Source organism: Takifugu rubripes, chromosome 20 (genome assembly GCF_901000725.2).
Source record: "Takifugu rubripes chromosome 20, fTakRub1.2, whole genome shotgun sequence".
In the NCBI taxonomy this organism is placed as follows: Eukaryota; Metazoa; Chordata; class Actinopteri; order Tetraodontiformes; family Tetraodontidae; genus Takifugu; species Takifugu rubripes.
The window spans coordinates 939,263-963,327 of NC_042304.1; the positions used below are offsets into that span (position 1 = coordinate 939,263).

The window sequence follows — 24,065 nt, forward strand, 5'->3', positions numbered from 1 at the left end:
ATGACGTGAGTGTTTTGCTCAGGGACTTTTATAATATATAAGCACTGACCTTACAGTTAAAACAAAAAACAAAAAAATCCTCCCTTCACTAATAGCCCTGATTGAGATGACAACTAGTTCATTTATTTGATCTTTATATGAATTTGTGCTGTGATGTAAACCCTAACCTCCCTGTAGTAAAGCCTTTATTTTAGCATGTCCAATGTCTGCCAGAGAGGCTACCAGCTGTTTGAAAGTTGATAACAATAAGTAGAACCCAACCAGGGGCTGTGTTGCTTTTTCTTTTCTTTCCATTAATGTCATTATCTTTCCCCCCTAAGGTGAAAATGACTATGCTGCCTGGCTTTATGCATTTCTTATGCACCTAAATATGTTCTTAAAGAACACCATTCACTCAGGAGAGTGACAGTATGGAACCCACACTACAAACACAAACTACATTACTTAAAATTTGTGTAGACTGTAGGATAAATTAGTGTGTCCAATAAAGTGCCCCTGTCTATATTAAAGATATCTGTATCAGCAAGTTTTGGGTATTATGAGCAAAGTCGTGCTTGAATTATTTATGCAAATAGACGGATTGAATATACTTCAGTGGGTGCAGATGACAGAGTGTGAGGTAAAGTGGGGTAAAGGCGCCTGGCTTATATGTGGCTCAACGTGAACGCGCCACAAAACTCACTGATGCTTTGTAACAGCTCACTTTGAAGCCCTCTGAGGGAAGACTGTGGAGAAAAGCCTCTGACTAATTCAAGACATTTGTAGTAAAGTACTCAGCTCCTCCCTTATGCCTTCGTCCCCATCTTCTCTTTTTTTCACCTTTTATCCCTTTGCTGTGTTCTGAATATCTTTGCCCTGTGCACTTGTGAAGAACCAGTTTTAAATCTTTAATACTTAAGACATTTATAGAAACGACACAACGTGAAGGTCTACAAATAATACATTAAGAATGGGCTTTGCTGTAGCTTATTGCTGTCAAGTTTCATCATTCTTCCAGTCTAATCCTGAAAAGTACCTCTGTGAATAAAAGGCAGGCTGATGTTGCCTTTGCCCTCAATATTAACCAGCATTTCTAAAGAATTATAGAAATAATCGTGCATGTAATCATTTGTGCAGACTCCATGTCGTTTAACTTCATTGATGATCAGCTTTGTGTCTCTTTGACCTCCTTTTTGAAATAAAGTCATAAATAGAAATGATATCAACAGATTTAAAAAGTTCATGAGATCAGGACCTGTCATATTATTCCAGTTGTGCTGATATAACTGGTTTAAAAGTCGGAATTCAGATCTCATAGGTGGAAGTCCTGTCTTTCCCTGTCTATGGGGATAAACTCAAGAGCCAAGCTGGGCCTCAAGATGAAACACTGTTTGGTCAGTGAAATTCAGATTTTGATAAAAGGAGAAGTGCCATGATGAGATGATCAAGGCAGATTCACCGATGGACTGGAGAGCAGAACAGGCAACAATGAAGCCTGTTCAGCCAGGTGACCTGTTTGTGGCACTAGGTGGTATGCTGGTGGTGACCTGTTTTTGCGAGTCGCAGCCTGTAACAGCAGCTCCTGCTCACCTTTGAGCTTTTCTTTACTTTTGCTGTTGCGCTGTAAATTTCCCCGTGTGGGACAAATAAAGGAAATCTGAATCTGAATCTTGTGACTGGAGGGTTGTTAATCTCTCACTATGGAGGAGTGTGAATCCAAACATTTACAATTATATTGCTTGATGACTTTGGTGATAAAGGAAACCACACCATGCTCATCTGTGCACTACATATATTGAGGAATGATGTGTCTACACAGTTAAAGTTATCCTAAATTGCTCATTTGTGAAGATGTTTTTGTTTGTATGTTTGTAATGTCAGACATGATATATAAACAGACAAACAAAAAAATGAAAGGAAACCCTTAACCAATCAAGTGTGTTCAGTCCTTTATTTAAAGCACGAAGGGTGCTTTATACACTGCATTTGTCTGTAATCATTATAATAGCAGTGATTATAGTATAATGTTAATACATTATTGTAGCCATAAGGGGGTACAAGAGGAGGAAGGTGTGTCCATAGGAAGAGAGAGAAGAGGAACGCCAAGAGTCTAGGAAATAAGAGTCAGGACTTTGGGTGTTGGAACTGACAGGAAAAGGTAGAGAGTTGGTTGAAATAATGCAGAGGAGGAAAGTATACACTCTGTGTGTCCAGGAAACCAGGTAGAAAGGTAGCAAGGATAGACGTTTAGTTGCAGGGTTCAAGTTGTTCTATCATGGTGAAGAAATAAACTTGCATGTACTAGTGTGGAGTTGCAGGGCGAGTCGAGTCGACATTTCCATGCACAACAGTAGTCGAACATACCTCAAGAGCTAGTAAGACCAATGGGCCATCCCTAGAACTTGGTGTTGTGCCAGGGAGGTGACGCAAACGACATAAGGAGCAGAAACAAAAACCAAGGAAGCAGCCTCTCAGATAAATCTCCAGAGAGAGCTAACGAGAGTGCTTGTCACAGCTGTGTATATACCCCCCACAGCTATTGTTAGTATAGCTCTCTCCCAACTCCATGACATAATATGTGGACAGCAGATGAAGCACGCCGAAGGTGCCTTTACTGTTTCTGGATATTTTAATCCGGCCTGTTTGAAAACAGTTTAACACCAAATTTTGTGCAATATGTTAAAGGACCCACCAGGGGTAGTAACACAATGGACCGGATCTATTCAAATCTGAAGGAGGCATACAGAACAATACCCCTCCCCCATTTGGGCAAGTCTGATTATATATAACCGTTCAGTTTGCCATCAGGTTAAGAATTAAATCAGCCAGGAAAACTGTCAGAATCTGTCTGAAGATGCATTCAGCCAGCTCTAGGACTACTTTGAAAATACAGATTGGGCCGTCTTTGATCATCTAGACCTAAATGAACACGCGGAGATTGTCTTATTTTACACTAAGACCTGCACTGATAATGTTATAATGACTAAACAGATCCAAGTGTTCAAAAAAGAGAAACCCTGCATGGGGGGGATGCGATCTGAGAGGCCTGAGATTCTGACTTTAAAGCTGGTGACCTGTATGCCATGGCCAGGGCTAACTTGAAAAGGGGGATCAAAAATGCTAAAATGTATCACAAAATGAAAGTGGAGAAACAACTGGCTGACAACAACACAGGGCAAGTGTGGCAGGTTTACAGACCCTAACACACTACAGGGGCAATCCTTCTAATGTAACGAACATTGACGCCTTGCTTGCAGGGGAATTAAACATCTTTCTTACCCAGTCGAGGCAGAGAGGTCACATCCTGCTCCTCAGACCATACAGCCCTCCAGCATCCACCTGCTACAGCTGCAGGAGGTGAGTAGGGGTTCTGAAAGCTGTAAACCCACACAAAACCACAGGACCAGAAGCAGTACTGGGGAAAGTGCTGAAATCCTGTGTGGACCAGCTCTCAGGGGTCCTAATACGGATGGTTAACACCTCCCTTACACAGGCCACCATCCTATCCTCCCTGAAAGCAGTGAAAATCATACCAGTCCCTAAAAAAACACTGTAAGCAACCTGAACGACTATAGACTATAGTGGCACTGACCTTGGTGGTCATGAAGTGTTTTGAGAGGCTAGTTCTGCACCATCTCAAGTCCTGCCTCCCTCAGAACTTTGACCAGCATCAGTTTGCCTGCAGGCAGAATAGGTCATTAGCTGATCTCCACCATCCTCCTCGCTGCTGCAAGTCATGGGAAGAAACTGGGCAGTGATGTCAGGACGCTTTTTGTTGATTTCAGTTCGGCATTCAACACCATCATGAAGCTAATGGACCTTGACTTCCTCACCCCTCACATGCAACTGGATCAGGAGCTTCCCGATGGACCAACCGCAGACAGTGAGGGTGGGGCCCCATACATCCTTCAAACCAACACTCAGCACGGGCTCTGGGGCCAGTCATGGTGGCAGACCTCAAACCCATTGGGGGACACTGGAAGTAAGGGAAGCACCAAGCTGGAGAAGGAAACAAAACCATAGACAGGTGCCGGCAAACCAAGAAGGCTGCAGTGCAAGCTGTCCAGGAGGTGAAAACTCCTGTAAAACCCTGGAGAAAGACTATCGGACAGCCTTGAAAAGCCTTGAGATGTTTCAGTCAGGCTTTAGAGCTCATCACAGCACAGAAACAGCACTTTTTAATAAGTTACTAATGATCTTCTTATAGCTTCAGACCATGGACTGGTTTCTGTGGTGGTTCTGCTGGACCTCAGTGCTGCTTTTGATACAGTTGATCACAGCATCCTGTTACGGAGACTGGAACATGTGATTGGGATTAAAGGGACAGGACTGGACTGGTTTAGATCATATTTATCACATAGATTGAATTGAATTGAATTGAATTGAATTGAATTGAATCAGGTTTATTGCCATTGTTCATGTAATACACAGTATTACACAACCTAGGAATTTGTCTTGGTGTGACGCTGCAACATTCAACATAAGAACACAACACTAGAATAAGATAAATAAAATAAGACATATATACAGTATATACATAAATGGTAAGAAATAGTGCAGGTCAATGCAGGAGTAATGTGATGTTCATGGGTCCGACTGGCTGCTGTACATGGTGCTTAAGTGATAAGTCACTTGGTGTTCAGCAGCCTGATGGCAGAGGGGAAGAAGCTGTTCATGTAGCGGGAGGTTTTGGTCCAAATGGACCGTAGTCTCCTGCCTGAGGGGAGGGGGGAAAACAGTTCGTGACCAGGGTGGGAAGGGTCGGCCGTGATCCGACCTGCACGCTTCCGGGTCCTGGAGATATACAGGTCCTGGATGGATGGAAGCCTGCAGCCGATCACCTTCTCGGCAGCGCGCACGACGCGCTGCAGCCTCAGTCTGTCCCTGGCGGTGGCACCAGCATACCACACGGTGATGGAGGAGGTGAGGATGGACTCGATGATGGCCGTATAAAACTGCGCCAACATCCTGGGAGGCAGTTTGAGTTTCCTCAGCTTCCGTAGGAAGAACATCCTTTGCTGGGCCTTCTTGATGAGGGAGCTGATGGTTGGCTCCCACTTAAGGTCCCGGGTGATGGTGGTGCCCAGGAAGCGGAAGGAGTCCGCGATGGTGATGGGGGAGTCCATGAGGGCAAGGGGGGGCAAAGGGGCTGTGACTTTCCTGAAGTCCACAATCATCTCCACTGTCTTCTGAGTGAGCGGAATTTTCCACCTCAGCACGAGAGCAGAAGGGCAGGCAGTGACAAATAAGGTGTCAAAATAGTTTCTAAGGCTAGCACAGTAGCTATTTCACCATTGTTAGTATCAGTGTGATATACTGTTTTAAGTTTCCCAGGCCTGGTAGCACACTGTGGCTCTTTCTCTGATTCTTTACCTCATTTAGGTGGAAATACATGGCAGTAACATGGCGTTCTTACTGTCACAGGGCTGGTGGCACACTGCGTTTTAATTAAACAGGGGAGAAATCAAAATAGCGGGACACTACTTGATGGGGTTGCATTTAATACATGGTATCCAAACACAGAATGGACTTTTTTTTTTTTAATTCCAAGGGGAGTTGGCTCAACTTGAATTAGCCAGCAAGTATATCGTAGTGATCTCGAACAATACAGAAACTTAAAATGGTAGTTATTATAACAGATAATTAATAAATGATTACTTTGTGAACACATTACTTATCAATGCTATGCACCTGTTTGTAATTACATCTGTACATCCACCCCTGTGGAGGACTAGTGGAAATAAACCTTAAGACTTTTGTCTAGTCTAAATTTGGCTACTATTAAATTATGCAATGGACAACATGGACAACCACTTGTTAAAGGTCAGCATTTTTGGTTCATATTTTTTTTCTCCCTTTTGCAACGGTTACAACCTTAGCACAAATTGAACCATGTCCAAGTGTTAATTAAGCAACACTGGATGGAATTTGTGGCTAGTCTGGAAATTGGTCATAGAAGCTACAGGCGGAGACGGGTCCTTTCTGCCTCCATGGCAGCTATTATGGGTGGTCCTGCCTTGATTGTGGTGCAAGATTAAGCACACAGTTTTTTTTCCACAATGGAGAATGTTGATGAAGAGCAATGGAAGGCTTGTTTGACAACTTTGTCAAATTTATTGCAGTGATTAATAAGCGAATAAGTAACTTCCAAAAAACTTGTTATCCAAATCACAAAATTCATCTCCACAGATCCTGAGCAGATCAAAGATCTCATAATCTGGTCACTGTTCTGTCATGATCTACTGTACAAGATGGTGCCGCGTGTGTGGCATCCTGTAACAGCAGCTCCTGCTCACCTTTGAGCTTTTGAGTCCTGCCCTCCATCTTCATGGGGAACATCAGATCTCTCCCCAACAAGATGGACGAGCTGGCAGTGCTGACCCGGCATCAGTGGGAGTACTGGGAGTGCAGCCTGCTGCTGAGACCTGGCTAACCGCACTAACTCCGGGCACGGCCACACAACTTGACGGATTTACTCTTCTGCGGGTGTACAGAAGCAAGGAGAGTGGTAAGAGGAAGGAAGGAGGGCTGGCAGTGTTTGTGAACGATAGATGGTGTAACTCTGGGCACATCACTGTTAAGGAGCAGCACTGCAGCAAGGACATTGAACTGTTGGCCATTAGCATGAGGCCTCACTACCTGCCAAGGGAGTTCACACATGCCCTTGCTGTGGTTATGTACATCCCCCCCTCTGCTAATGCCGATGCAGCCTGTGATGTCATGCTCTCAGCAGTGAGCAGGCTGCAGACACAGCACCCTGATGCCCTCCACCTCATCTCTGGAGACTTCAATCATGCCTCTCCATCATCTTCTCTGCCCAAATTCACCCAGCAAGTCACTTGCCATACCAGGGACAATAAAACACTGGACCTGTTCTATGCCAACATCAAGGAGGCATAACACTCTCCCCCTCTTCCTGCCGTGGGCCGTGCCGACCACAACATCGTATACCTCCAGCTGGTGTATAATCCTCTTGTGCAGAGGCAGCCTGCTGTCACCCGCACAGTGAGGAAATGGTCCGAAGAAGCCGAGGAGGCTCTGAAAGACTGTTTCAACACAACCCTGTGGGATGTATTCAGCGACGCCCATGGGGAGGACATCGACAATCTCACCCACTGCATCACTGACTATATTAATTTTTGTGTAGAGAACACCGTACCCACCAGGACTGTACGGGGTTTCTCTGCTTCTGGTCCAGCATCATCACGGACAGGGACAGGAGGCGGATGGACAGACTGGTAAGGAGGGCCAGCTCTGTCCAGGGATGTCCCCTGGACTCAGTGAGGTGGTGGGAAACTGGAGGATGATGGCTAAGCTGTCATCAATGTTGAACAACATGTCCCACCCCTACAGGACACCCTGACAGTACTGGGTAGCTCCTTCAGTGAGCGGCTGCTCCACCCTCGCTGTGTGAAGGAGAGGTATCGCAGATCTTTCCTGCCGGCCGCTGTCAGACTGCACAACAAAAATAATGCCTGTTGGCACAGTCTGAATATTATATATTCTGATATGTATATTGTATTGATATGTATATTTATATGTATATTGTTTACACCCTCTGTACCATGTGCAGACATACAAGGTCCAATTATCCATTTATCTTGGATTATTGTATATATACATACTTTTCTGTATATTTTCTATTACCTCAAATTTTATTTTACTTTTTATTTTTTCACTGCGTGCTTTTGCTGCTGCTGTTGCACTGTAAATTCCCCCATGTGAGACAAATAAAGCAAATCTGAATCTGAATAAAAAAGCTGTCATATGTGTAGATTAGTTCAATCAATCAATCCCCGATCAAACTGGGTTCCTAAGCATGACGTTTTTCACACATGAGTTCCTAAGCATGACGTTCTTCACACATGAGCGTGGCAGGCAGGCAGGCAGATATAGGTTCCCCCAATGCTGGTCCCTGCCAATGCCATTGAGACCCAGCAGCCCACTTTTATTGCTACCTTCTCCATTAAATGTTGTTGTTGAGGCCTCGTTTTTGTAGAATTGTTGCTTTTGAGACATTTCCACACAATCAGAATAGTCTGAGTCAACACGCAGGTGGAAATCCTACTGGCGGGATTCCAACATCAGCCACATATGAGAAGCCATACTTACCGACCACATCCTGCTCTCTCTGAAACTCGTTGCCTTATTGATGAACAGCGTGTGTTTTAAAGGCCAGCACTGCATCTAACTGCACTCGGACACTTGTGCACCTCTCATCACAGTAAAGTGTTTACTTGTTCCTCTATCATCTAGTCTAGCACTACTTTGCTCTTTCAGTCCCCCAAAACTAACAAGTACGAATAATTTTGTGAGCATGATATGTTCTTTGCGTCCGTCTCTAATTATTACATTATTATTACATACATCTAATCATTACATTTTATTCAATGAGTAACATCTCTCTCGTGTTAATGTGATTCTAATGGTGGCATATAAATGAACACTTAAGCACTTAAAACATTGTTGACATTGCCCTGGACTTCATCACCGGACTGCCCCAGTCTACGGGGAACACAGGCATTCTGACGATCATTGGTTTAGCAAGATGGCTGACTTCGTGCCACTGCCCAAGGTGCCGTCGGCAAAGGAGACTGCCCAACTGGTGATCCAGCACGTTTTCCGGCTTCACGGCCTACTGGAGAGTGTAGTTTCAGATAGGGGTCCTCAGTACGCCTCTATCTTTTGGAAAGAGTTCTGCAGGCATCTGGGAGCTACCGCCAGTCTGTCCTCAGGATTCCACCCGCAGATCATCGGCCAGACAGAAAGGAGGAATCAGGGACTGGAGACAGCCCTCCGGTGCATGGCGAAACAGGACCCGGCCACATGGTCAACCTTTCTGGGCTGGGACGAGTACGCCCACAACTCTTTGATCAGCTCGGCGACGGGAATGTCACCGTTCCAGTGTGTCTACGGATACCAACCCCCTCTGTTCCCGGCACAATCAGATGAAGCATCATGTCCCTCTGCAGTAGCTTATGCCCGCCGCTGCAGGCGGACGTGGGCCCAGGCTCGGGCCAATCTTCTGAGGGTGGGCGCCTGGTACGAGGCGGCGGCCAACCGGCACCAGACCCTGGCCCCCAGATACAGAGTGGGAGAACACGTGTGGCTATCCACACAGGACCTGCCACTTCGGGGTGATTCCAGGAAGATGGCCCCGCGGTTCGTGGGACCATTCCCCATCGTCAGAGTCATAAGCCCGGCGGCAGTCAGACTCCAGCTTCCCCGGTCAATGCGCGTGCACCCCACCTTCCACGTTTCTAGGATCAAGCCTGTCCACGAGAGTTCCCTGATCCCAGATCGCCCGGCCCCACTTCCCCCGCAGCTAGTGGATGGGGGCCCAGCATACACGGTCAGTCGGCTCTTGCGCTCCCGACCCCGCGGCAGGGGTCTCCAATACCTGGTTGATTGGGAGGATTATGGACCAGGGAAGAGGGCCTGGGTACCAGCATGACACATCCTGGGCAAAAATCTAATTCGTGACTTTCACTCCAGACACCCGGATCAGCCTTCACGACCCAGAAGAGTAGGTCGTGCCAGACCTCAGAGGCCCGAACCAGACGTGGGAGCGGAGAACGAGGACCATGGGTTGGAGTTGTCAGGGTCACAGGAGTTCTGACCCCCCCCCCAACCCGCCCTTCCCAGGACGGCGACCCTGGACTTTCCTTGGGGACGTCAGGGGACGTCCCTTGAGGGGGGGCTCTGTCACAGCTGCGGGCAATCGTGCCCGTGAGTCGCTTCGCCCCGCGCACTTGTTGTGCATCAGGACACTAATTAGCCCATTTTAGTCCCCGGAGGTATACCTGCTCCCTGCCAGATCGTTATTCCTGTTCAGATCACTTTCCAGCGTATTCCTGTTTGCCTGCCTTCCCGGTTCCGACCTTGCCTGTTCCTGACCGTTCTGTTTTGCCTGCTCCCCGGTAAATTCTGTCTGCCTTCTGCCCGATCTCGACCTTGCCTGTCCCCGACTATTCTATTCTGCTCACTCCCCGGTGAATCCTGTCTGTTGTCTGTTTCTGACAATAAAGCTGTGTTCAGCCAAACTCTGGTGTCGCATTCGGGTTCTCGTCTGGTCCGTGACAGTTCCCTGATAATGAATCATTAATTTAACTTTTATGACTATTATATTTCCATTAAAGTTGGTATAAAAGCGTTTTTGATATTTTTGCTTAAATGTGCATTTCTCCCCATTTATTTTCAACAAAAAAAACAACTGTGCTCCGGCAACAGCATTTCCTTTTCTTGCTAATCCTAAACTACTTCCACAACATGATTTTAATCCCTTCTCTTTTTCACTTTGATTAAAACAACACTCACCAAATAAAAAGCTGCTAATGCACATTAAAGTATTCAATTCACTTCCAAGCTGCCAGAGTGAATTTTTCTGTTGCTGACAGAAGAGGTCTGCTCTCTGATAACTGATGTTTGTTCTCATCACAGCTGCATCCAGACTACAGCCATGTCCACTGTTAATTACTGTAGGAAGGGTTAGAAAAACACAGAGATGAAAGAAACTGAAGCAGCAACAGCAGCAGCAGCAGCAGCTCAGTGCTCAGAGAGGCCTCTGTATTTCAATTTGCTGCAGCTCATTCTCCTCTGTGTTGTGCAGTTAAATGGAAGACTTTTATGATGCAAATGCAGGCAGGAGTCATAAATCTCTGCTTTGCTGATGTAGAAGATGCTCTCTCTCCCTCTCCATCTATTTCCCCCCCCCCCCCCCCCCCCCCCCCCCCCCCGCCGTCCCTTACCCCTCTCCATCTCTCTCTCTCTCTCCCTCCCCATCTCTCTCTGTCTTCCGCACCTTCTCATACTGAGGTTCCTTCTCTTTTTCTTTGTGCTGCTGCATCATGCTACACCCACCCTGGCTCCTTGGAAAATGTAGGTGATGCAGCGTAGGAGTGTTAATGGGTGAGGGCAAAGTGAGAGATAAAAACAGACTTTGAAAAATAGAAGTTTCTGACTGAAGAAGACTCATGATGTACATAAGTATCTAAGCTATTTAGGCCACATGTTCCAGTGAGCACGTTACCAGTGTTGCTTCTATTTCTTTATTCTATTAAAACTGATGAGCATGTGAACACAAATCTGTTATGAGAGCTGGTTGATGAGTTGCATCACTCCACCAGATGTTGCTGTCTGTTGGTGGCAGCTGCTGAGCTTCTGTGCCTGCTCCTCTCGGCAGGGGGAGGTGGTGGATGTGCAGTATGGCAGCATGGAGAACTTGAGGAACATCCGAGACACACTGAACCTGACCAACCACATCGCCATGCTGAAACTTGGCCAAGCACCTCTGCTGTACACGGTAAGGTTGTTGCTCTGCTCACGACACAATCATTGGTTTAGTCGGACCTCAGGAGGGTTTGAAAAGAAGGAAGCACAGCAGAAACACACAAGGGTTGATAAAAGGAGGGAGGAGGCCAACAAACAGGCCAATGCAGGTGTGCTGTTGAAGCCAAGGATGAGACTTTCGTCAGGCAGAAATTAAATGGAATTGATGTGAGATACTTTAGAACCCAACACACACCGTACTTGATTTAAAGTATATTAAAGGGACATCCCAATTCTCCCTAAGGTAACGGGGTAAAGTCATTTACTGAAAAGGACAAAGCTCTACAAAGTAAAGGTCACACATTTCAGAAATATCTGTAGCTGCCTACATAGCATCATAGCTGCGTGTAAAAACACCAAAGGCCAATGTAATAACCAAAATGGAGAGGACACATTTTCCTGTACAGGGACCATAGAGGAGACCAAACCTCCCTAACTGTACAAATCTTGCTTGCATGTCTCTGTTTCCAGTTATCCATACTCTCTGAACTCGGTTTTGGTGGTGTTCTGCTCTACATTGACCCATGTGATGTTCCCTTGGAGCGCCACACCTGGCATCAAGCCTTCAGAGTGACTCTCAACCCTGGAGGGAACCCTGCTCTGAGTAAGACTTGATGTGTCCAATTCAGTTTTAGAAAAACAAATGCAATCATATTGCATTGTTGTTGGGACTTTTTACTGAGGCGCCGCTGTTCAACATTATCTCTTTGGTGGCTAAATTACATGAAGTAGAACTACTACAGGAATAACATCTGAGCATAACATCTTTTTACACTCGTTTTGTCATTTCTCACAAAGCTGAAACAAAAATACAGTTTTTCACCCGCAACTGGAATAGCAGTTACAATTATAAATTAAACTAGGTTTCTTGACTTCTTTATCCATTTTGGGGTCACAGGGGGGTGCTGAAGGATAGGATGAGATTTCAGCTCATCGCAGGGCCATATGTGAGCATTTGTGGGTTTGATACCTTGCGCAAGGGTATATCAGCGGTGCGCTAAAGGTATCCTTTCACCTGTCTTTTAACCTTGAACCCTCCCACTCAGCCCAGTTTCCCTACAGACTGAGTTACCTCTGCCCTGGTGGGATTGCTTGAGTGACTGTGGTGAATTACATAAAGCGTGAGGTGACGGGATGAGAACCTATCGAGGGGAGGATATGTGCTGGTAGGTGGGTGCAGCCCATTCACGAGCCTCACAGTCTGTGAACGGAGCTGTTAAAATAATGTTGTAAATAATTAAATTAGGCACGGTCACACATGAATGGGAAAACTTTTTAATATTGTCTTGTGGCTCGTTTTATACACCACAGAGTAGTAAAATAGTGTGATCATACGTGAATTCTTTCACTACTGCTGCTCACTGTAGCTGGGTATTTTTGTGGACAGTGGAGGGCAAAGTGGACATGCAACCCAAATGTAATGGTTTATAAGGACGGCTGATGGGAAATTGTCCTACGGCGAGGAATTTGAAATTCAAGACAATGTTGTTTTATATATATATATATATATATATATATATATATATATATATATATTTACAATAAAATTTGTAATCTTAGAAATATCTTGAATAGTTAAAAGTAACCATAAAATGGGAGAGGTATATGCTTAATCTAAATGTTGAATCATTTGCAGGTGTGCTTTATTCTGGAGCCCACATCTAACATGGACCGTTGACTTGTGGTGCAGCTTCTGGTTGCAATTTTCTAATTGCACTAAACATAATGTTACAGAAATGCCCTGCTTTCTGTTGTTTTCTCTTATTCTCTTTTATGTTGAGCAGGGCAGAGGTCTGTTAAAAAAAATGCTGCTGCTGCTGCACCTCTCTCCGCCCCTCCACCATCCCCCAGCTGTGCACGTTTGCCTGCCATCCTGTGACTGCCTGCATGACTCCAGCTATTGTTTCTCCTGCTGAACCCCTATTGCTTCCCTTTCTCTGCCTGCTATGCTACACTGTAGAGAAAAGGAACCTAAATTCCACCAATCAAGCAAGTTTGTGAGAGAAAGCTTCATCCTCTGGTGCGCTTTCTCAAGCTTAAATGCACGCAAACTTCCTATGTCTCATTTGCTCATTGTGCCCAAGAGTGCCGCATGCAGCTGTTCAACAATGTCTTCGGTGCGAAAGATGATGGATGTCAGTTTACAGGAACTGTGGTGATTTTACATCATGTTCATTGTGGGTTTTTTTGCACAAATTCAGTGAATATCTATCAATTTTGTGTGGCTGGCAATTTTGTCCAATTAACCAAATTAAATGCTGGGTAATTGATGTTCTTTCTCCTGGGTTACACAAAAGCAAAAACTAGTATAGACAATTGGAGCACTTTTTGGGGAAAACCTGGTCTAATTAGGAGAGACGGTGTCCATCCCACACGGGATGGTGCCTCTCTCATTTCTAGTAACTTGGCTAATTTTATTAGACCCAAAGTGATCTGACAAACCAGGGTCCGGACCAGGATCCAGAGTTGTAGTCTTACACCCCTCTCTGCTGCTTCCATAGAACCCTCATCCACCAACAATAATATATTTAACACTATAGAGGTAGTCTCTGTTCCGCGGTTAAAAGTTCACCAAGCACAGAGCAGGGGAGCCGTCAATCACCATAATCTTATTAAAATTAATCCTAAAGCACAAGTTGGAGAAACTAATATCACAATTACGTGTGGACTGTTAAATATTAGATCTCTTTTGTGTAAATCCCTGTTAGTGCACGACCTGATAGCAGATCATCACATTGATTTATTTTGTCTTACTGAGACCTGACTTCAGGAGGATGAGGATGTTAGTTTAAACGAATCTACTCCTCCTACCCATTTTAATTATCATATTCCTCGTGTTACTGGTCAAGGAGGGGGAGTGGCAGCAATCTATCACTCCAAGTTATTAATTCATCCTAGACCAAAATATGGCTCCAGTTTATTTGAAAGCCTGACTCTTGGCATCATCCATCTGAACTGGAAGGCAGAAAAGCCACTTCTGTTTGTAGTTGTATATCGGCCCCCTGCTGGGCCACATTCAGAGTTCCTGTCTGAGTTCTCTGATTTCTTATCTGACTTGGTCCTTAGAACGGAAAAAGTCATTATCATTGGAGACTTTAATATCCATGTAGACGTTGTAAATGACAGCTTTAAAAATGGCTTCATTTCATTACTTGACTCAGCTGGTTTCCTTCAACCAATAAATCAACCAACTCATACCTTCAACCACACCCATGATCTATCTCTGACTTCCGATGTTGAGGTAGAACATGTGTCAGTGTTCCCTCAGAACCCACTCCTGTCAGATCATTCATTGATCACTTTTACATTTATGATTAAGGATTCTTCTATCCTCAGAACAAATTCTTACTATAGCAGATGTCTTTCAGATAATGCTGCAGCTAAGTTTAAGGAAGTGATCCCTGTGCTGATCCCAGGACCACCGTGTGTTTCCCCAGGGATCAATCATTATAATCCTGCTGAGGTTGACTCTATTGCTGAAGGTGCAGCAACCTCACTGAGAATGACGTTTGATCCTGTTGCCCCTCTGAAAAAGAAAATAGTAAATCAGAGGAGGTGTGCCCCCTGGTATAATTCACATATCAGGACCCTCAAGCAGAAAGTGCGAAGACTGGAAAAGAAGTGGCATTCTTGTAAAATAGACAACTATCATGTAGCCTGGAAAGACTGTCTATTAGTTTACAAAAAGGCCCTCCACAAGGCTAGAACAGCTTATTTTTCTTCTTTAATTGAGGAAAAAAAGAACAACCCCAGGTTTCTTTTCAGGCCAAATTAACCAAGAGTCACAGTGTTTTAGATCCACGTATCCCTTCTTCCCTTAGTGGTGAAGACTTCATGAGCTTCTTCACTGATAAAGTTCTAGCTATCAGAGAAAAAGCTAACCAGGCCATCCCAACAACTGGACCATCACCATATGTGCTGACTGTGGGAACATACAGGTTCTCCAACGAGCCCTTAAACTCCTTCAGCCCTATATATTTTTCTGAGGCGTCATTGCTAATTCAGAAATCCAAGACCACCATGTGTCTTTTAGATCCCATCCCAACACACCTGTTGAAGGATGTTTTACCATTGATAGGCAGTTCTATCCTGGACCAGATCAATGGTTCTTTAGTGACAGGTTATGTACCCCGGTCCTACAAGGTGGCAGTGATGAAGCCGTTGCTAACGGCTTTAAAAAAAACATCACTGGATCCTGATGTCTTAGCAAACTATAGGCCGATATCCAACATTCCTTTTATCTCTAAAATTCTTAAGAAGGTGGTGGTTACTGGAGCACCTGCAGAGGAACAGCCTGTTTGGGATGTTTCAGTCAGGCTTTAGAGCTCATCACAGCACAGAAACAGCACTTCTTAAAGTTACGAATGATCTTCTTATAGCTTCAGGTCATGGACTGATATCTATGCTGCTTCTGCCGGACCCCAGTGCTGCTTTTGATACAGTTGATAACAGCATCCTGTTACATTGGGATTGGGATTAAAGGGACAGCACTAGACTGGTTTAGATTGTATCTTTCTGATAGATACCAGTTTACTCATGTCCATGGTGTTCCCTCCTCATACAGTAGGGTTAGCCATGGAGTTCCTCAAGGTTCTGTACTTGGACCAATCCTCTTCACCTTGTACATGCTTCCCTTAGGGAACATTATTCGGCAGCATGGGATAAATTTTCATTGTTATGCTGATGACACTCAGCTTTATTTATCCAGGAAACCAGAGGAGACAGAGAAGTTAGTGAAGCTCCAGACCTGTCTTAAAGACATAAAGACCTGGAGGTCTTCAAATTTCCTCCTCCTTAACTCAGGAAAAACTGAGGTCATGGTGTTTGCTCCTGACCCTCTCAGGGATAGATTAGATCACATGATCACTCTAGATGGTATCTCATTAACATCTAGTCTCTCTGTGAGGAATCTAGGAGTAACTTTTGATCAAAATCTCTCCTTCAACTCACACATTAAATTAGTCTCTAGAAGTGCCTTTTTTCACCTGAGGAACATCACAAGGATCAGGAATCTACTGACGCAGCATGATGCTGAAAACTTAGTCCATGCATTTGTTACTTCCAGGCTGGTCTATTGTAATTCTTTATTATTAGGGTGTCCAAACAACTCTTTAAGAAGCCTCCAGCTGATCCTAAATGCTGCAGCCAGAGTTCTGACAGGTATTGACAAAAGAGATCACATTATTCCTGTACTGGCGTCTCTTCATTGGCTGCCCGTTAAATTTAGAATAATTTTTAAAACCCTTCTTTTGACCTACAAGGTCCTCAGAGGCCTAGCTCCATCCTACCTGGAGGAGCTAGTGACACCTTACCAGCCCAATAGACCGCTCCGCTCTCAGAATGCTGGTCTACTTGTGGTTCCCAGAGTCTCTAGGAGTAGAATGGGGGGCCGAGCATTTAGCTACCAGGCCCCACTGCTATGGAACCAGCTCCCTGTCCAGGTACGGGAGGCTGACTCCAACGCTGCTTTTAAGATCAGACTTAAAACCTACCTCTTTGAAAAAGCTTATTGTTACTAATTCTGTAGTTCCAGTTACTATTATAGACAGACAAATTATCATACTTAGGGGTCGTCTAATCATTAGGTTAACATCTTAGCTGTGCTGTTATAGGCCAAGGCTGCCGGGGTCCGGAAACATGATCACCTGACAGGCCTCTGTCACCCCCCCACTGGGTCATGGTTTCCTCTCCTCTCCTTTCCTCCTCCTCATCAAGCAGACTAGTTGCATGATGACCTCCGGCCCCGCTGACACACTCGGCTGGCGGCTTGTATAAATAGTGTACTTTTGTATGTGTTTCTGTGCTCTGTGCCCATCCTCTCCTCTCCTCTGCCTGTCCTCCCCCTCTCCTCTCTCTCTACCCAGCCGGCCATCAGCAGGAGGGTCCCCCTACATGAGCCTGATCTTGCTCAAGGTTTCTTCCTGTTAAAGGGGAGTTTTTCCTGTTTCCTGTTTTTATACTTTTTTCATGTGTTCCTTTTGTACCTGTCTCAGTCGGAAGTGTGCACCTTCAGGTGTACAACTTGCGAGACTATCTTTTCGTCCTTATGGGACTATTTAAATCTACATCGGCTGACCCCTTCAACCATGGCTCCATTGTTTACACCCGGGAACAGCTGTTAGCACTGAACAACACGAGGGTACTCCCTGCAAAAATACCGGTGATCCCCACGGAATTAAGGAGAAGGAGAAGGGGATGCAGAGCAGGGACGAAGCGTCGGGAGAAGAAAAGACGGTATAAACCATACCATCGGTCATCATGGGGAAGGTGAGATCTCTCCCTAATAAGATGGATGAGCTGTCGGCACTAACTAGGCTACAGAGGGAGTACCGGGAGTGTAGCCTCATGTGCTTCACAGAGACCTGGCTGAATGGACTCTCACCGGATTCACACGTAACCCTGGACGGTTTTTAACTCATGAGAGCGGACAGGAAAGCTAATGAGAGCGGTAAGAGGAAAGGAGGGGGCATTGTGATGTTTATGAATGATAGATGGTGTAACCCAGGGCACATCAGGGTGAAGGAGCAGTACTGCAGCAAAGACATTGAACTGCTAGCAGTTAGCATTCAGCCATATTACCTCCCGAGGGAATTCTCGCATGTTATCGCGACAACCGTGTACATCCCTCCATCGGCCGATGCCGCTGCTGCCTGGGAGACTGTACACAACATAGTTTCAAACCTTCAGACATCGCACCCCCAGTCCCTCCTCCTCTCTGGTGACTTTAATCATGTTTCTCTGTCCTCCACTCTCCCAACCTTCACCCAATATGTGAAATGCCACACAAGAGACAATAGAACTTTGGATTTAATGTATGTAAACGCCAAGGATGCATACACCTCCTCCCCCCTCCCCCCGCTGGGCTGTTCTGATCACAACCTGGTTCATTTGTCCCCTGCATACATACCTATGGTGAATAAACAACCACCCACCAAGAGGTTTGTAAGGAGCAGGTCTGAGGAGACCAGCATGGCTCTGAGGGACTGCTTCGACACCACAGACTGGGATGTGTTATGTGAACCTCACGGGGAGGACATCGACGGCCTGACAACCTGCATCACGGACTACATTAACTTCTGTGTGGAAAATACCGTGCCTACCAGGAAGGTTCGGTGTTTCCCCAACAAAAAACCCTGGGTGACCCCTGATCTAAAAGCCCTGCTATAATGAGAAGAAGAGGGTTTTTAAATCTGGGGACAAGGAGGAGCTAAGGAGAGTCCAGAAGGAGCTGAGAAGGGGGATAAGGAGAGGCAAGGACAGCTACAGGAGGAAGCTGGAGGAGCGCCTCAAGGGGAGCAACGCCAGGGAAGTCTGGAGAGGCCTAAAAACCATCTCAGGCCACACAAAGGACAGTGGAAGGGGCCCTGGGGGCCAGGACTGGGCAAATGAGTTGAATTCCTTTTTCAACAGATTCGACTGTGCTGCCACCCCCCTCCCTCTCCCCCTCACCAAAGCCCAGACCTGACTGTGCTGTCACATCACCATCCCCCCTCTCCCCCCGTAACACCTCCGGCACCGGCAGCTCTCTCCTCACACCACGCCACCTCCCTCCACCCCCTGCCAGATCGACCCTCCCAGTCCAACCCCCGTCCTCACCCACCAGGAGTCACACCTCGCCTCTCCATTACAGCTGATCAGGTGAGGAAGGAGCTGAGGAGGACCAAGACAAGGAAAGCTACTGGCCCTGATGGCATCAACTCCAGACTACTCAAGGACTGTGCAGATCAGCTCTGTGGAGTACTCCTGCACATCTTCAACCTGAGCCTCAGTCTGGAGAGAGTTCCACTACTGTGGAAAACATCATGTGTGGTTCCGGTTCCTAAGACCGCGCAATACCAGGGAGCCCACCCACTTCAGGCCAGTGTCTTTAACCTCTCACCTGATGAAGACCATGGAGAGGATCGTTCTCACCCACCTCCGACAGCTGGTGGACAGCAAGATGGACCCTCTACAGTTTGCATATCGACCGGGCATTGGTGTGGATGACGCGGTCATCTACCTGCTACACCGGTCACTCTCACACCGAGAGAGCACCGGGAGCACTATAAGAGTCATGTTCTTTGACTTCTCCAGTGCCCTCAACACAATCCAGCCATCATTGCTGGGAGGGAAGATGGAGGGAGCCGGAGTCGACTGTTACCTAGCTGCCTGGACCACCGACTACCTCACCAACAGACTACAGTACGTGGGGCTCCATGACTGTGAGTCCGACGTGGTAGTCTGCAGCACAGGGGCCCCGCAGGGTACAGTTCTCTCTCCCTTCCTCTTCACTCTCTACACATCGGACTTCAGCCACAACTCGGACAGCTGCCACCTCCAGAAGTTCTCCAATACAGCCATCGTTGGAAGTGTGTCTGAGGGGAATTAACTGGAGTACAGGGAGGTCATCACCAACTTTGTCGCCTGGTGTTAACTGAACCATCTGTGCATCAACACCAGCAAGACAAAGGAGGTGGTGATCGACTTCAGTAGGAAGGCTTCTCACATTGCACCCGTGAACATCCAGGGTTTGGACATCGAGATCGTAGAGGAGTACAAATACCTGGGTGTTCATCTCAACAATAAACTGGACTGGACTCATACACACTGGACTTTTTATGACTCTGTGGTGGCATCGGTGATCTTCTACGCTGTGGTCTGCTGGAGCTGTGGAAGCTCAGAGAGGGACAGGAAGAGACTCAACAAGCTGGTCGGACGGGCTGGCTCAGTCCTGGACTGCTCTCTGGACTCTATTGAGGAGGTGGGTGAGAGGAGGATGTTAGCCAAGCTGACATCAATTATGGACACCCCCTCTCACCCCCTACACGAGACTGTGGGGGCCTTGAGCAGCTCCTTCAGCAGCAGACTGTTACACCCACGGTGTAAAAGGGAGCGTTACCGCAGGTCATTTATCCTAACTGCCATCAGATTGTTCAACATGCACAACACTTATTTGTAGCACCAATAACCCAGGGTTGGCATATTTTCACTAACTAATCATCCTATCTCTGGAATGTCTTATTTGCATCTTATTTTTTTCTTCACACTGTCCGACACTCCTCCTGTACATAATTTTAATTTCTGTATGTACTGTACAATGTACATAGCAATGTACATAATATAAGAGTCTTTTTTTTTTTTTTTTTTTTTCTTTAAGTACTTTTCTGTATTGTACACCACGGGCTACCGCTGTAACGTGCAATTTCCCTGATGTGGGATCAATAAAGTATTTTATCCTTATCCTATCCTTCCTTGCCACTGTTGCTTGTCTGGGGTTAGGCCCTGGGATTCTGGAAAGCGCCTTGAAACAATTTTGATTGTAAAAGACGCTATATAAATAAAGATTGATTTGATTTGATTTGATTAGTATCACCATGAAATGCTCATGTCTTTCAGGTCGTTCCTTCACATTTTTTCATACCTTCTATGAACCTGAATGGAAGGTTCTGCAGATACAACAAAGAACTGAGACATACTTTGTACGATCAAGTGTCTCTGCAATGTCATTGACAAAACAGCCCTTAAAAAGTTTCACCTTTAAAATCACCATGTTCTACAACTTTAAAATCATGCTACAAATGACTCGGGACTCTTTGGATAAAAGACTCATGTTCACTTTTCCCATTAGCCTTGGGCAAAGGATGTTCCTCCTCTCTTTGGCTGTGTGACTTCTCCGCTGTATTTAAATCACACTCCCAAGATGGGTGACCTCCCTGACACCCAAGTCTTGTCCCCACTTCCTGTTTTCTGCCTGGGCTGGCCAAAGGGGACATGTCATTATGGCTGAAGTATCTTTAGTCCTTGTAAGAGTCCCAATACCACAGTGGCAAGACCCAGCAGAGCCCCAGCAGATGTCTGGGCTGCAGTGTGTGTGTGTGTGTGTGTGTGTGAGAGAGAGAGAGAGAGTCTCAGAAACAGATGCTGGCTGTCAGCTCTCTCACCAATATCAATGCTCAATGGTCTCCACACCTATTACAGCTCAGAAGAACACAAGATGTGAAAGGACACCTCATTACTCACACCAGCCTTTCTCAGCTGCCCGAGACTCTCCTACTTAAATCTACCTTCATATTTCCATTACCAAAAAATATCCCAGGAAACTATCAACAAGAACAGGAAGCTGACTGTTGGGCTTTTCCAGTCGAGCCTTTAAAGCTTCTGCAGCTACATTATTTCCCTGTTTGCTGCTGCTCTTTGAGGGTTTTCAAAAAAAGATGTGATGTATGGTGGAAGCTCCTTTAATCAGAACCTTTGGATTCACAGCTTAAAAGAGCTGTGCTCACAAGTCGGAATTCCTTCCTTGTCCTAGTTTAAATGCAACCAAATAAGTTGGATACGGACAGGGGAGGGGTGGAGGTGAGAGGAGAGGAGAGGAGAGGAGGGGAGAGCAGGTGAGGAGAGAGGAGAGTACTGCTGAATAATGTTTCCTAACTGAAACATGTACAAGGTGAAAAGGATTGGTCCAAGTATCAACTGTATCATAAGCAGCACTGAGGTCCAGCAGAACCAGCATAGAGACCAGTCCATGATCTGAAGCTCTAAGAAGATCATTAGTAACTTTAATAAGTGCTGTTTTGTGCTGTGGTGAGCTCTAAAACCTGATTGAAACATCTCAAACAGGCTGTTCCTCTGCAGGTGCTCCAGTAATTGAGTCACCACCACCTTCTCATGAACTTTAGCAAACGTATTCAGATTCAGATTCAGATTCAGATCCTTTATTGTCCCACACGGGGAAATTTACAGTGCAACAACAGCAACAAGAGCACTCAGAGAAAAATAAGATAGAATCAAATAGAAATCAAATGGAATATACAAATGGAATATACAAAGAGGGTGCATATTTACAATAATCCAGATAAATGGATACTCGGCCTCTGTGTACCTGTACATAGTACAGAGGGTGAATACAATTACATATCAGAATATATAATATTCAGATTGTGTTATTATCATATCTGTCACTACTGTGGAAATACTGGTACCAACAGAGTGTTTTTGCAGCTGTAGCTCTCTTCAGAACAATAGACAGATTGGTTTATTGATCTACACTTCCTAGTTGAATCATTTGGTCATCTTGAGAACCTTGAGAACTATGCCACTGCACACAGGGAAAGTAAAAATAAAAGCAAAAACCTCATTAGCTGTTGGGCTCTTTGGTCTATTAAATTATTCTACATTCTTCACGAATAATTTTGTAATAACTGCTGTTGAGGTAACAGATGCCTCATTGTCATAGATTTTGATGATGAGTCCCTTCTTAAAGATATCCATCTTCCATGAAGAGTTACGTTTTCAGCAGATGTGGACAGGAAGAACAGCCGGATCTGGCAGCAGGGAAGGACTGGATGACCATGGTCATGTAGAAAACAACACTATTTGTGGACCTGACTATTTATCGATACACCTACAAAGCCTAGTGGCATGTGCAATAGCAGCATTAGCCCTAAAGTTAGGTGCACTAGGAGTAAAGATGAAGAAGACAGCTGATAACAACGGATGACAACATTGAATATGACGCAAACAGTCATTTGTTTTCATTTAGGAGGTTAATTTTTCTCAGTGACAGAGGAGGAGCTGAATCCAATAACACAAGTTCCAAACACAACAAAAATGTTCTGATCCAATATAAAAGGTTCCAGTGTCGCAGGTGCCACAACATGTTCCAGTATCTTACAGCTCAAATGTAGCCATTTACTCCAAAAAATGTTGTACGATAACTATGTGTGCTATTACCTATAGCTTGGCAGTGTGTTGAGGTTCAGTTTGGCTTGACGTAAAACCTCTTTTAAGCACTTTTCCTGGACAGCAGCTTCATCCATATCTGCCTTCAATCTCTCTCAGTAACATATTAGCTATTAGTTGTCCCATCTGTCAGCCAGAGGAATTCTGGGAGATGACTGTTGCACCTTGATCAGCTGCTTTACCCTGAACAGGTGGGAACCTTCAGCTCTCATTTAGGTTGCTTCAATGCGAGACTTGAGAAGTTAGCAATGAGGTCGTGTGTGTTTCTTTGCTCTGTTTATCTTTTCTCGATTGGTTCCTCATTTTAAACCATGCATCTTTTTAAAAAGCTGTTAAAATTAATAGTTTTGACAGAAGCATTCTAATTTTGGGGTAGATATTTATTTGATCAATTGGACTTGGCTATCATAAGTTATAAATTCAGCACATCAGTACATTAATAATTAACTTAATGACCAGAATTAAAACTGGTGCTCAGGTTTTCACACCTGAACCACTGCGGGACATTTGGGGTTCTGGTGTTGTCCTTTGTCTACAAGACAAAGAAAGACATGTGGCCTACTTGATTATGCATGGTGAGCTTCCATGGCTCACGCTTAGGTCCAGGCCCCAATAGTACAGTGACAAATCTTTGAAAAGGACCACACGCAGGCCAGGAGAGCTGTGATTGATTCACGAGCCAACCCCAAGAAAGATGCCTGGTTATATAGTCTTTAGGACCATTCCAAAGAGAATGTGTTTTTCTCATTGCGGTTGCATAGTGTGTTTTCTGACTAGTCCCCGTATGAGCCATGTGTGGCGGTGTGAGTCTCTAATCAAATCTGATATGACTGGGTGTAAATGTATAAATAAAGAAGGTTGCCTCTCTGGGTTTAAATGCATTTGCCGTCTACTCAAAACAAGCACAGCCATCTGCTCATATGGCCTCCAAATGCAATGGCTAGAATCAACAAAGCACAGTGAATCAAGTGTTTGCCCTGTTCTCTTTTGGCAGGAAGATGCAGAGCCACACAGACCAGAGTCTGCTGAAGCATATA

The 24,065-nt window shown here is 45.4% G+C and overlaps 1 protein-coding gene across 1 annotated transcript in view; it reads left to right on the plus strand.

Annotated features, from left to right (window-relative positions):
- Window positions 1–24,065, plus strand: part of naaladl2 (N-acetylated alpha-linked acidic dipeptidase like 2) — a 214,963-nt gene that overhangs the window by 49,338 nt on the left and 141,560 nt on the right. The window contains exons 5-6 of the mRNA XM_029828002.1: window positions 11,162–11,281; window positions 11,779–11,911. Coding sequence (XP_029683862.1) covers window positions 11,162–11,281; window positions 11,779–11,911 — 253 coding nt within the window. The remainder of the gene's footprint in view (window positions 1–11,161; window positions 11,282–11,778; window positions 11,912–24,065) is intronic.